Here is a 14,171-nt window from a genome sequence, read left to right on the forward strand (position 1 = left end):
TTAAATTTAATTATTAGTTTGATAATCATTGGTGTAATTCTTTATTTATTATACAATTTATATTACTTAATGAAAAGTTAGTTGCTCGGTTTCAATGTACAATTCTAATTAAGAATCAAAATTTGAATTCAAACTAAATATTTGATTCTTTAATTTTTAAGAATTATATTAAAAATTAAATTTCAATTTTAATTTAGAATTTTTAATTTTAATTTTTAAAAATAAAGTTGTAATATTTTTATATTTATTTTAAAATAGTAAATAATTAGCATTAAAATAATAATAATAATAATAATAATAATAATAATAAAATATTATATACAATTCTCTACTAATATATGATTCACCCATATTATTAAAAATTATAAAATAATTAATATATTTATAGATGAAATAGTAAATATATACATACAAACATCTTTATATAATCTATTAAATTATAATTAACAAATTAAATTATTTAAATCATATTTGTTAAAAATCTCTAATAACTAATTAAATTATATAATTATTTTATAATATTATTAATAACTAAATAATTAAAAGAGTGACTTATATAAATTACACAAATAATTTAATTTATAAAAACAAATCGATAATCTTAAATATAAAAATAAGCAAAAAAAAGTATACATATATATATAATGAATTAAATTTTTATTAAATTTTAAATAACTAAAAAATAACTATAGTTATTTATATTTTAACATATTTATAATTTTTTACGATATGTTATTTAATAATTTATAAAATTTAAATTCAAATTCTTTAAATAAAATTATATATTTTAATAATATAATTTATAAAATTATATTAAAATTATATAAAATATAAAACATATTATTAAAACTATATAAATTATAAATATTTTTATTTTATCAATATTATTAAGATTATATGCAAGATTTCAAATCAAATTAAAATTTTATATTAAAATTGAAAAAGAATCGATATTATAAAAATTAAACCATTTCAAACTTGAATTTATTTAATTTTTAATTCTAATTCTTCAAAAGAATCGAAACTGTATTAAATACGTACTGAAAATTAATTATATATATATTAATAATTTTTATAATTTAACCATTTTTCAAAGTTTTTGCTCCATTAAAAAATTTCCTGATCATGTATAGCAATAACATGGATGGTCACAAATTGAATAACGGATAAGTTGATCAGAACAAAAGGAAAACACCCAATTTGTTCCTCTGCCATTAACATCTTGTTTAGGAGAAAACAAAGTGATAGAATTCAATTCAATCGTGCTAAAAAGATCCATGAATTCACATGTTCGGATACTGAAATAATAGAATCCAATTAAATATCAGTCTTTGAAATAATTGAAATGTCAACTGAAATTGAAAAAAAGATGCTCACATCTGTATAATGCTGCATTATTTCAGAATAAGTACTACAGGAATATTTACCTGATTGTTGGACTGCTGCAAAGTCATCTTTAACTGGGAGGGACTGCAACACAGGGAATATCAGAAATGATAGGCCAGTAGTCTCCACCTTTATCTTTTAAGCAACGGTCCAGCAGCAGAGGGCAGCTGTGAATTGATAGGCCTTCAAGTGTAGCAGGAAGGCCCTCAGCTGGGAAGGACTGCAGTTTTGGGCACCGCCAAATTGATAAAGTTTTAAGAGAGGTGAGCTTTTGGATACCCCTGGATATGGATTTTAGATTCTCGAATCTAATAATGTATAGGTAGGTAAGAGCAGTGGGAAGCAGAAAGCCGTCGTTATCTGGAAAGGAAATAATATCTCCAGTTGAGTCCCCGTCCAGAGCCAAACTTCTAAGAGAGGCGAGTCTGTGGAGTCCCCACTCTAGCATTGGCTGTTTCATATTCAAGCACTGCCGAATATGAAGGGACGTTAGGTTAGGGGGTAAACAACCTTCTCCTAAGGTCTCCATACCTTCACATTCTGATATATCTATAGATTGAAGGGAAGTGAGGTTTTGCATCTGATTGGGTAGAGACCTCAAATTTTTGCACCAGGAAATTTGAAATGACACAAGATTGGGGTTGGGCAATCCCATCTTTGGGAACAACTCTAATTGATGACAGTTCCATATTTCTAACTTTTGGAGACTCTGAAAGTCTTGCATATGATTGGATAGAGACCTCAATCCTTCACAGTGAGCTATTGTTAAAGAGATAAGAGAAGGGAGAGGCAATTCCTTCCCTGGAAACGACTCTAATTGAGGACACTCCACTATGTGTAATTCTGTAAGATGAGAAAGCCCACAGTATAGCGAGTTTAAAAATTGTGGCGTCCAGTTGTGAATTCGAAGAGTCTTAAGGGAATATGGAAACTTTCCATTTGAAGAGCATCTGAGGGATTCACATCCAGAGATATACAATTCCTCGAGATGAGACGTCTCGCCACTGTAATTACTAGGACACACAATTCCTTCCGACATAGACTCCAAAGATTCACAGCTCGAAATAAGAAGACTTATCATGTTGTGCGGCAAACCCCTTGTTGGGAAGGAGACTAAACTTCTACATTCCCTTATACTCAAATATTTGAGAGATTTGAGGTCTTTCAGTCCACTTGGCAACTCCTTCAGATTTGGACACTCAAATATTTTCAAAACTTCAAGATTGCAAGGCAAAAGCCCTGGCTCTCCATCTACCAACGACACAAGCGCATCACATAACTTGATTTCCAAATACTTTAGACGAGTAAGACTGGTGGCATTAGTCACACTCCTGATTTTACATTTTGCAAAATGAAGTCTTGTAAGTGATGGGAGCACTTTTGGTAATTCAACCAAAAGCGGGCAATCAACGATAAAAAGATTTTCCAGTGAAGGAAGGGAGGTGGGCAATTTTCCAACCAACTTGGGACAATTTCGTATTTGGAGGTGATGGAGCTTAGGAAATTTTGGCACAGAATCTTCAACCAGACCATTAGACCAAGCCCACAGCTCCCACTCACCCATACTTCTAATCTCTAGTTCTTCCAAACAAGAAAAACATGAATCATCCTCATAAAACTCAACACCCACTTCTTTCATTCCACTCATATCTCCTATGCTCAACTTTTTTAATGACTTTAATCGTCCAAGTGGTGGCAATGATGTCATTTGGCGACACTTCCATAGCTCCACCTGCACCATGCCAGAGAATGAACGCTCACCTATCCATGATGGGAATTTCCTACCACCAAATGATGTAATTGATAGCCTTAACAGACTTTGATGTGGCTGAATTGAGTCGAGAACTTGTTCTTCATGACTTGACTTTCTCGAATCATCAAAATGTTCATCAGCTTCAGCCCATTCCAAGTGCAACTCAGTGATACCAGGGTTATCCTTCAAATTGGCAAAACCCGCATCTCGAATATCTTCAACTTCCACATTCTCTAAACTTGTAATATGAAGCTGCCCCCGCAGATCACAAAGTTTCTTCAGCTCTGTGATCCGTCCATTGCTTTTCCCCACGATAAATTTGGTCAACACGCAGAGACTAGTCAAATTACCAATATGTGGTGGCATCTCTTTCAATTTCCTTGTGCCAATAATGTCAAGATGCTGCAAGTTGAGTAAATTGCATATGCCTTTAGGTAACTCAATAAGCTCATCACAATCACGCAATATTAATGTCTGTAAGTTGAAGAGTTTATCCACTGATTCAGGCAATCTTCTGATTGGAGTACGAGATAGGTTAAGGTAGCGTAAGTGCTTTAAGTCACCAATAGAATTTGGCAACCCCTCAATGTAATAACCAGCTAGAGATAGTGACCTTAAGCATTTTAATTTTGGCACCAACTCATGCACCACCTTACTAGTAATGTAGCATCTAATCCAATCCTTCCGCATGGATAAAAATGTCCGCAAATTCTTCATTCCATAGAAGCTTTGAAATCTTTGAGCAGTGTCTGTATAATGAGGAATAAATGATGAATGTCGAATCTTTGCATATGGTTTTGTACTCTCCAACTTATCAACCATATGTAAACATGTTTCCCCACTAACATAGCAAGCTAACTCAATAATTAGGTCATGCATTAAATATTTGGATTTATCATCAATCGATTGTTGAAAAAAGGATCTTGATAATAAATCATCAAAATATTTACGACCCAAATCTTCACTATCCTTCATTTTCTTCTTGTCATACAAGAAACCCTCAGCCATCCACAGCAAAACCAATTCATTCCTATCAAACTCGCGATCCTTTGGTAATATTGCGCAATAAGAGAAACATCGCTTCAAATGAGGTGGAAGATGAAGATAACTCACTCTCAAGGCTGGAAGGATATTGCTCTTGTCGTCTGGTAACTCCCATATCTCATTCCTCAACACTTCCTTCCACAAATCAGGATTCGGTTTACCCCTTAAGATGCCTCCAAGAGCTTTTGCTGCCAAAGGTAATCCTCCACATCTTTTGACAATCTCCTCACCCATTTGTTTCAGCTCCAAGTGCGCGTCAAAATTATTTGCTCCCAAAGCATGCTGGGCAAACACAGACATGCATTCATTGTGCGACAGCTTCTTAAGAGCATATGCTTGAGTCGTACCCATCATTAATGAAACATCCTGACTTCGAGTCGTGACGATAACTCTGCTTTGAGGAGCCCCTGCTTCGAAAGGACCCCAAAACAGAGTCCATTCCTCATAGTTCTGGGTCCACACATCATCTAGGACAACTAAAAACTTATTTCCAGACAACTTTTGCTTCAATTTTACTTGAAGCACATTTAAATCTTTATCATCACCACCATCGCCCAGTTGAAGAAGAAATGTTTTTGTGACCCTGGAAACATCAAAATCTTCACCAACAGACACCCAGGCTTTTAAATCAAACTCCAACATGGGATCATTGTAGACTAGCTGAGCTAGAGTTGTCTTGCCAAGGCCTCCCATCCCAACTATGGAGATCACAGATACCTGGGCATCACTTGTCTCAGCATTCAACAATTTCAACATCGCCTTCTTATCTTCCTCCCTACCATAAACCTTTGCTTCATTAACCAAAGAGGTTGCGGGTGGTCTTTCTGTCACATGGCTTACCCTCCTCGTAGTATATTCTGCTAAACGGAGTTCATCTTTCTGCTTTATGATCTCATCTAATCTAGCACTAGTTTCCTCTATTTTGGCAACCATCTCAACATTGAACTTAATAGTATTTAGATTCAGATTTCCCCCACCACACATAACACAGAAAAACTTGTGGACCTTATTCTTCGGATGAACAGGTTCGTCTTCCAACTTGCGTTGCTGAACCTCCGTGGCAAGTTCATCAATGATATCCTCCAGGTCGTAAGCCAAGTCTCTGAGATCGCTTAACCAGATCTGCACCAATCGATTTGCCGTCTGCTTCTCCTCTGCATCTTCAAGCACCGCATAAATTCTTTTGAGAATCTTTTCCCACTTCATGAGTTGAGCCAAGACTTGACCTTGGCCTACGTATTTCATCAAGTCAATGGAGTTCAACCTGTCGAGAAGCCCCTGAAAGCAAACAGAAAGGATAGAGCCAGCAGCAGCTAACGCAAATTCCATAGCAAAGAATGAGTTGTAAGAGAAGAAAGAAGCTACGAACTCTCAAGATGGAAAGAAAGAGTTTCCAAACACAGTTTTAACTTTTGTGAATGATCTGAGAAACTAGGAAGCGAAAATGGGAGGCCAAATGATGGGGAAGAAGTTCACCTACCCTTAAAATAATTTATTTTGCTTTTTAATTATTTTCTAAAGTTGTATTATTAATAATTACAAAATTAATTATGTTTTTTATTATGCTATTATTTATTAATTAATTAACAAAATAAAAAAATTAATGAAAGACTTCTTTTAATTAAAAGAAAAAAAATAAAGATGTTTAATTTAATTTTTAATCTCATAAGAAACTACAAATTTTCTTGAAGTTTCTTGTATAATGGCTTCATTGGCTACTGAAGTGTTCGGAGGAAATTAGTGCAATTTTATATAAATTCATCAAAAATAAATTATGAGTTATTATCACAAAATAGAGATTACGTGCTAAAGATCTGATAACTGAAAAATATAATTTTTTTGATAAAAGAGATATTTAGGCACTTCAACATCCAGTTTACCGACAAGACTCAAATTCTCTCAACGGGTTGAATATTGGCATAGAGTTACCATTACTAGACACACTCTCATTTCGTCTGAAATTATGAGATTACTAACTCATTAGCTGATAATACCCCTCATCGAATAGCCGGCCACGTCATCACCGAATTCATAAGAAATACTATGTTTATCTCTATTTTTTTACGGTATAAAAAGAGAACTATCGCAGAAATAAAAATACGATATCTCTAATTCTACTCAAACTCTAAGTAGTCCATTACATTCTTTTTGTCCTTCAAGATACTAACTTGAGTATCAAAGTAGCTACCGTAGACACCTACCACCGCCTCATGTTTTCTTTCTTGTAGATTTCAGTCAATCACAATATAGTTTTATCACAGCCACATCATTAATCAAATTTTTACAATATCATTTAGTTCTGTTGGCGGGAACCCATTGGGTTCTCTCTGATCATTTAGGTTTACGTCAAGCTCTTGTTCTCTCTTTTTCTATAAAGAATGAGCTTTTCTTCCCTGTTTTTGAAAATAGCCGGAATTGTGCATGTCATTACCGGAGGACTTGATAAGGGTAAAGGGAAAAATAAGCGGGTAGTAGAGGATGTTCTATCTGTTCATCAAGAGTCGTGGACCAGGCAAGAGGTAAGATTCGACCCCGCAAACAAGGCGATCAGATTCTTTCAAAACTACCCGCTGATCATTAAGATTCTCCTAATCCAGTATGAGATAAGGAGGGTACTAATGGATACATTTAATTCTGTTAACATTCTTATCTTAAATGTTTTTAACAAGTTGAGCTTGGATAAAAACAGTATTGTTAGAATCTCCTACCCTTTAGTATGGTTAAGAGATAAGATAGTAGCAGTACTGGGCACCATTAACCTTCCCTTGGTACTTGAGGATGAAAAATATAAGCGAGAATTGTATGCAAAATTTGCAGTGGTAGACATTCCATTTGCATACAATGTGATACTTGGATGTCTGATCCTGAACTGCCACGGTATTGTTATTAACATGGGTGTTATGTGTCTTAAGCTTCCAGCTCCCGAGAGAATAGCAGTGGTCTGAGACAGTCCAAAATCAGCCAAAAAAGATTGCGAATACCCTACAAAAAGTCTCAAAAAAGCAACCATGTCCATCGGCTTGCTGGAGAAACTAGAATCTCACATAAAGCTAGAATCTGCAAATTCGATTGAGGAGATCCAAATAGTGAAGGAGCAGAAGGTGCAGTTTGGCACCACATTAACCAAAGAAACGAAGGTTCATTTAATAGAGTTGCTAAAGAACCGAGTAACCACTTTCACTTAGTCTCCAAGAGATGTAACGGGTATAGACCTAGCTCTCATCACTCATAAGTTATCCATCGATAAAACTGTCAAAGCGGTCCAACAAAAGAAAAAAAAATCTCACCAGAGAGGCAGTAGGTGATCAAAAAAGAGGTTGGTAAGCTTCTAAGTGCATGGTTGATAAAAGAGGTCAAGTATGCCATATGGTTGGCCAATGCAGTCCTAGTAAAGAAAGCTAACAGAAATTAGAGGATGTGTGTGGACTTTACTAACCTAAATAAAGTATGTTCGAAAGATCATTACCCGTTACTATCCATTAACAAATTAGTGGACTCGATCTCAGGATATATTTCGAGACACATACCATAGAAGTCAGAATAAACTATCCTTTGTGGAAAGTTCTATACAGGTCGAAGTTGTCAAGACAGTTATCCACCTAGGCGGTAATACTGTCGGCCTACGATATCAAGTATGTTCTAAGAAAGGCCATAAAAGCCCAGATGTTAGCTGATTTTATTTTAGATGTAACAGCCCGAAAATCGGACCGCTACCGACGCTAGGATCCAGATCGGCTTAAGGCCGCCGGGACCCGTAGCAAGCCTAACATACATCCTGAATACCTGTTAGATCCCATACATGATCATACATATACATAAAAATTTGAACTTTTCTTTCATTTACCAAGCCTAACCTGTGTATGCACAAAACCATAAACATAAACCCCACACTGGATCCCTCATCAAATGCTCCAATGGGGTAACATCATACATTAAGCTTGGTTTCCAAAAACATTATCTAAACATTTCATTAAACAGATCATGTACCAAAAAGGGATCAACCATACATACTAGGGTCAAGCACAAATTCTATACCTTAAAATACATCATTTCACTACATGACTAATCAATACTTTTTACATTACAATTTTTCTCATGTCCACTACTAGTCTAACACATACAAGACTTCTTTACTCTTGCTGACCTCCTGGTCTATCCCGTACCTGCAAATCTGGGGGTTAAGGGAAACATGGTGAGCTACAAGAGCCTAGTGAGCAGAATAATAAAACATTACATTAAAACTTATGCTTTCATGAAATGCATCACATCACAGACAAATCACATTAAGGATGAACTTGTCACCAATAGCCCTCTATGTTCCAAGGTGCCGAGACGTAGACTGGGTCAACCGGACTTTTCTCTTAAACATAACATATCATAACATTCCAAAGTGTCGGGACGTAGAATGAGTCAACCGGACTTTTCTCTTAAACATAGTGCCGGAACGTAGAATGGGTCAACCGGACTTCCACACCATATAATCATCATATCCTGACATACTGAGGGTTAGTGGATCATCCAACGTTCATCCACATCAACATCAAATTATGCAATGCAACATATTCGTGGATTCTAATGCAAACAACCTAATATATATGTATATCATGGCATTTGTGATGCATGAACATGCTCAAATTTTGATTTATTTACTTCAAAACATAAAGGTTTATTCTACTCACCTCAGGCTGACCTTGAAGCCACTAGCTCACTGCTGGGGTCCTCGGTTCCTCGGGTCCGAACCTACACAGGTGGACTCAAATGAGGGACCAACATACACTATCAAGACCCTTAAACAACTCCCCAAAAACCCCCTAAAACACCTTAGAACAATCATAGAAATCATGCAAAGGAAGGCTGAACAGGGCACTTTCGGCGGCAGGTTCGGCGGCCGAAAGTCCCTCCAGAGCCGAAACTCAACCACTTTCGGCGGCACCTTCGGCAGCTGAAAGTCCCTTCCAGAGACGAAACTCATGCATGTTCGGCGGCACCTTCGGCGGCCAAAACTCCCTTCCAGAGCCGAAAGTCCACTTTCGGGGGCAGGGTTCGGCAGCCAAAGGCTTGCCTCCACAGGCAGGTTCGGCGGCCGAAAGTCCCTTCGGCTGCCGAATCTGAGTTCTCCCTAAGTGGCAGAACTCAACCATTCAATGCACATTTGCCTTCCAAACCATTCCCACTCAAAACCAACACTTTCCAAATCATGCATACACCCATAATAAGCTTTTAGGGGCCTCAAACTATCCTAAACCCCAACTAAAACACATCAAATACACATATACAACTCACATTGTCCATAAACTCAATATTAACTCAAACATGCATTTCTACCCCAAAACTTTCATAAAACTTGTTTAAAACATGAAATGAGCTAAGGATCTACTCTTACCTCTTGGAGATCAAGAGGGGAGGCGATCCAACTCGGAGATGGGAGAGATCTCGCTCCTTGGGTCTCCAAGCTCCAAAAACTTGCTCTAAGCTCACAAATCTTTAAAAATCAAGAAACCACTTGTTAAATCTCGAAAGATTTGAAGAGAATCATTAAAATCAACCAGGGGAGAGCATGGACTCACCGTTGGCCGAAAATAGGGGAGAAAGCTCGCCCGTTTCGGCCATGGAGCCCTTTTATAGGGGCTGGCCAGACCACGTTCGGAAGCCTAAAGTGCCTCCAAAACTCATGCAAGTTCGGCGGCCGAACATGAGATTCGGCGGCCGAACCTGAGCCACTTTCGGAAGCCTAACTTGCCTCCCTAAACTATCCCATGTTCGGCGGCCGAACCTGGAAATGCCTCCAAGGTCTTTTCCTTTCAAAACTCAGTTTCTTTCTTACTTAAAGTCATAAAATACATTAAAAACATTTTATGAAAACATGTTTTTACCCTCCTAGAGGTTTTCGATATCCGAGATTCCACCGGACGGTAGGAATTCCGATACCGGAGTCTAGCCGGGTATTACATTAGAGATGACTCCACCGTTAGAACTTTTAGGGTCCTCGGAGGAAAGCACAGAGGAATGAAAAGTCTGGACAGATGGAGCTTGTGGAGCCAGAGATTCAAGACTCAGAATCCTATTACAATCTCAGACAGGAATAAAGCTTTGATATGCGGCCAAGCTCACCTTTAAGGCCACCAATAGCATAGCTGAATATGTGGCCATAATAATGGCCTTAAAAATCATCAAGGAAAGGTATACCAAAGTCCATTATTTTTAGTGACTCACAATTGGTTATTAATCAATACTAGAGACAATTCAGAGTCCGAGAATAGAATCTTGTCAGATACAAGGAGAAGGTTCGATCTTTTATGGGCAGGATCAAAGATGGATGAGGCAGCTGCGAACTTTGCCAAGTGACCAGAGGCAACAATGAAGAGGTGAAAACTTTAAAATCAATTAGATTATACAACCAATTGAATTGAAATTTTAATTAGCCTTCAATTAAAAGAAAAATTTAGCCGCAAATGTTCATGGCTTAAAAATAATAATAAGAAGAGTGTTTTCAGCCTTTTAAAATTAATTCAGAGCAAAAAGTGATGTTGTACATCAAAATATCATCTTTATATAATACTAAAAATTCTAATTCAACCTAAATACCAGTAACCAAAATAAGATGGGGAAGGTTCTCCTAAAAAAAATCGAGTTTGATATGTATTGACAGATGAGGATTTTTTGATCGCGTATCAGATTTAGAACTGAACTTTGATTCTTCTCGTCAATATGTTATGCCCATAACGTAATCCATAACACAGTACATATAAAAGTTATGTTTCTTATTCTCTTGTGAACTTAGTTATGCTAACGACTTTTTTTAATTTCAGAATGTAGAGTACAAACACAATTTTTCTTTTGTTATTCTTCAATCCATGTTTATCCTACCAATGTATCAAAACTCAAATAAATTAATCTATTTTACGTGGAATCAAATTCAAAATCTAAATGTTTTACAACATTAAAACTACACAAATATACAAATTATCATCAAGCATATCATCTACTAAGTGCAGTGTTGAGATATTTGGATGAGTTTCTGAGTAGTCTGCCAAATACATGTCCAATACAATCGCAAATGATCAAATTGACATGGAATGAGTAAGACGTGCTAGGGGAATAGTTAAAATCAATTTTGATGGGGCAGTGGATAGAACAGAAAATAGAGGATCAATTGCAGTGATTGTCGAGGAAGGAACGATGTTGAGCTTAAGGTGCAAGAGAATTATAGAGCTAACTGACCCTTTAACTCTAGAAGCGATAGCAGCCAGAGAGTCGGCTAATGCAGCAGCCAACTATAAAGTCAAAAGAGTTTATATAGGAGGAGATTCTATGAAAGTCAATTTAATTCTTAAAAGGAGTTAAGCCTAGTCTAATGATCAAAGGTCCGATTTTCTTATGGCAAAATCATGTCAATATGAAAAAGAACAAAGCAATTCATTGTCTAGCAAAAAAGACACTAATCTATAGTTCTTTTTTTCTGTAATCCTTTAACGCAATTAATTTTATACTTTTCATTTTATTCGTCAAGGGCCAGTTATTTTCTTCTTGTTTTTCCCATTCGCTCCATTGAATTCACCCTTTATTTTCTTTTTGTCAATTCTGCATTCAATCAAACATAACAATATCTTTAATCCTTTAAAATATCAATTTAAACCTATAATTTTGAATACATGCTTCTGAAAATAATATAATTTTATTGTACTGTTACAAGCAATTAAACGGAGAAATTTGTAGATAATTAAAAATAATTTAGATTGTGAATCAATATTAAATTAAAAATACTTTAGTTTGCAAAGAGAAAAGAAAAGAAAAATATAATGGGTGAATTAATTGTGAAAATGAAAAGAAAAAAGGCAAAAAATACAGAATGTCCAGAGGTGGAGAGTACAAAATCCAGAAATAACAGCAAGTCGCTCTTCGTAAGAGCAGAGATGAGGATGCATTCTGAGCTTTTGAGATTCAAAGCTTACAATCTGTTCAAAAAACATAGCCGGGATCTGCTCAGTGAATTCCATCCAAATCTGCAGAGTTCTGAGCTCACTTTCTTCCATTTTCCTGTTGATGACAACTGAAATCAGCATTAGCATAAGTTTCAAGACAGCCCATTGGATCCCATTTATTGCATTTCAACAGAAGAGCTAGGAAGCCCATTTATGATATTAGAAAACAACTGAAATGAATTGAAAACCATCCTCACATTTGTTGGAGTACTGTGAAGTCTTGTTTAATTGCGTATAACAACGCGGGGGATATGAGAAATGATAGGCCAGTAGTGTCCCCCTTTTTCTTTTAAGCAATGATCCCGAAGCAGAGGGCAGTTGTCAATACATAGGCATTCAAGTGTAGCAGGGAAGCCCTCAGCTGGGAAGGACTGCAGTTTTGTGCACCTCCAAATTTCCAATTTTTCAAGAGAGGTGAGCTTTTGGATACCCATGGATATGGATTTTAGATTCTTGAATCCAGCAATGAAGAGGTGGGTAAGAGAAGTGGGAAGCAGAAAGCCGTCATCATCTGGGAAGGAAATAATATCTCCACTTGACTTCATGCTGCCAATGCCCAATTTTCTGAGAGAGGTGAGCCTGTGGAGTCCCCACTCTAGCATTGGCTGTTTCAGATTCAAGCATGCACCCATGGAAAGCATAGTTAGGTTTGGAGGTAAACATTCTATTGAGCACTCTATAGCTGCTCCACAATCTGACATATTTATAGATTGGAGGGAAGTGAGGCTTTGCATCTGATTGGGCAGAGACTTCAAATTTTTGCACCGATGAATTTCGAAAGAGACATGCTTGGGATTGCGCAATCCCATCTCTGGGAACAACTCTAATCGAGGACAGTTGCCTATTTCTAACTGTTGCAGACTCTGGAGGTTCTGCATATGATTGGATAGAGACCTCAATGCTTCACAGCCAGCGATTTTTAAAGAGATAAGAGAAGGGATGGGCAATTCCTTCCCAGGAAAGGATTCTAATTGTGGACAGTTCCATATTTGCAAATCTGTAAGATGAGAAAGCCCATAATATAGCGAGTTTAATAATTGTGTTGTCCAGTTGTGGATTTCCAGGGTCTTCAGGAAATCAGGAAACTTTCCATTTGAAGAGGACCTCAGAGATTTACATCCAGAGATACGCAACTTCTCGAGATGAGACGTGTCGCTGCTGTATTTACTGTGAGACACAATCCCCTCCGGAAGAGACTCCAAAGCTCCACAGTTTTGCAGACTAAGACATATCAAGTTGTGCGGCAAACCCCCTGCTGGGAAGGAGACTAAACTTCTACATTGGCTTATTCTCAAATCTTTGAGAGATTTGAGGTCTTTCAGTCCACTTGGCAACTCCTTCAGATTTGGACACATATCTACCTCCAAAACTTCAAGACTGCATGGCAATAGCTCTTCTTCTCCATCTACCAATGATGCAAGCTCAAGACATTCTATAATTTGCAAATGCTTTAAACTAGTAAGAGAGGTGGAATTAATCAAACTCTTGAGAATTGGCCCTCGACAACTTCTAATAGAGAGTGCTGTAAGTGATGGGAGAACTTTTGGTAATTCAACCAAGAGCGGGCAATTATTAATAACAAGTTTTTCCAGGGAAGGAAGGAAGTTGGGCAATTTTCCAACCAACTTGGGACAATTATGTAGTCGAAGTTCATGCAGCTTAGGAAATTTTACCACAGAATCTTCACCCAGACCATTTGACCAAGCCCACTGCTTCCACTTACCCATATTAACAATCTCTAGCATTTCCAAACAAGAAAAACATGAATCATCCTCATAAAACTCAACACCCACTTCTTTTACTCTACTTGAACCTTTTATGCTCAACTTTTTTAATGACTTTAATCGTCCGAGTGGTGGCAGTGAAGTAATTTGATGACAGTTGCTTAGCTCCACCTGCACCATGCTAGAGAATGAAGGCTCACCTAGCCACGATGGGAATTTCCTACCACTAAATGATGTAATTGATAGGCTTGATAGACTATGATGTGGCTGCATTGAGTTGAG

The 14,171-nt window shown here is 36.9% G+C and overlaps 3 protein-coding genes across 3 annotated transcripts in view; all 3 read right to left on the bottom strand.

Annotated features, from left to right (window-relative positions):
- Window positions 1–1,083: 1,083 nt before the first annotated feature.
- The window catches only part of LOC110624687 (putative disease resistance RPP13-like protein 1), a 91,390-nt gene continuing 78,302 nt past the window's right edge, over window positions 1,084–14,171 (bottom strand). The window contains exon 2 of the mRNA XM_043960803.1: window positions 1,084–1,298. The gene's annotated coding sequence lies outside the window, so the exon portion shown is untranslated. The remainder of the gene's footprint in view (window positions 1,299–14,171) is intronic.
- On the bottom strand, window positions 1,275–5,668 carry LOC110607998 (putative disease resistance RPP13-like protein 1). Its single transcript, XM_043960805.1, has one exon. It carries the CDS (start codon window positions 5,510–5,512, stop codon window positions 1,457–1,459), a length of 4,056 nt encoding a protein of 1,351 aa, XP_043816740.1. The 5' UTR covers window positions 5,513–5,668; the 3' UTR covers window positions 1,275–1,456.
- Window positions 12,390–14,069, bottom strand: LOC110607997 (putative disease resistance protein At3g14460). The gene has a single exon (XM_021747191.2). The coding sequence runs from the start codon at window positions 14,067–14,069 to the stop codon at window positions 12,390–12,392; it is 1,680 nt and encodes a 559-aa protein (XP_021602883.2).

This window comes from Manihot esculenta, chromosome 10 (genome assembly GCF_001659605.2).
Source record: "Manihot esculenta cultivar AM560-2 chromosome 10, M.esculenta_v8, whole genome shotgun sequence".
NCBI lineage: Eukaryota > Viridiplantae > Streptophyta > Magnoliopsida > Malpighiales > Euphorbiaceae > Manihot > Manihot esculenta.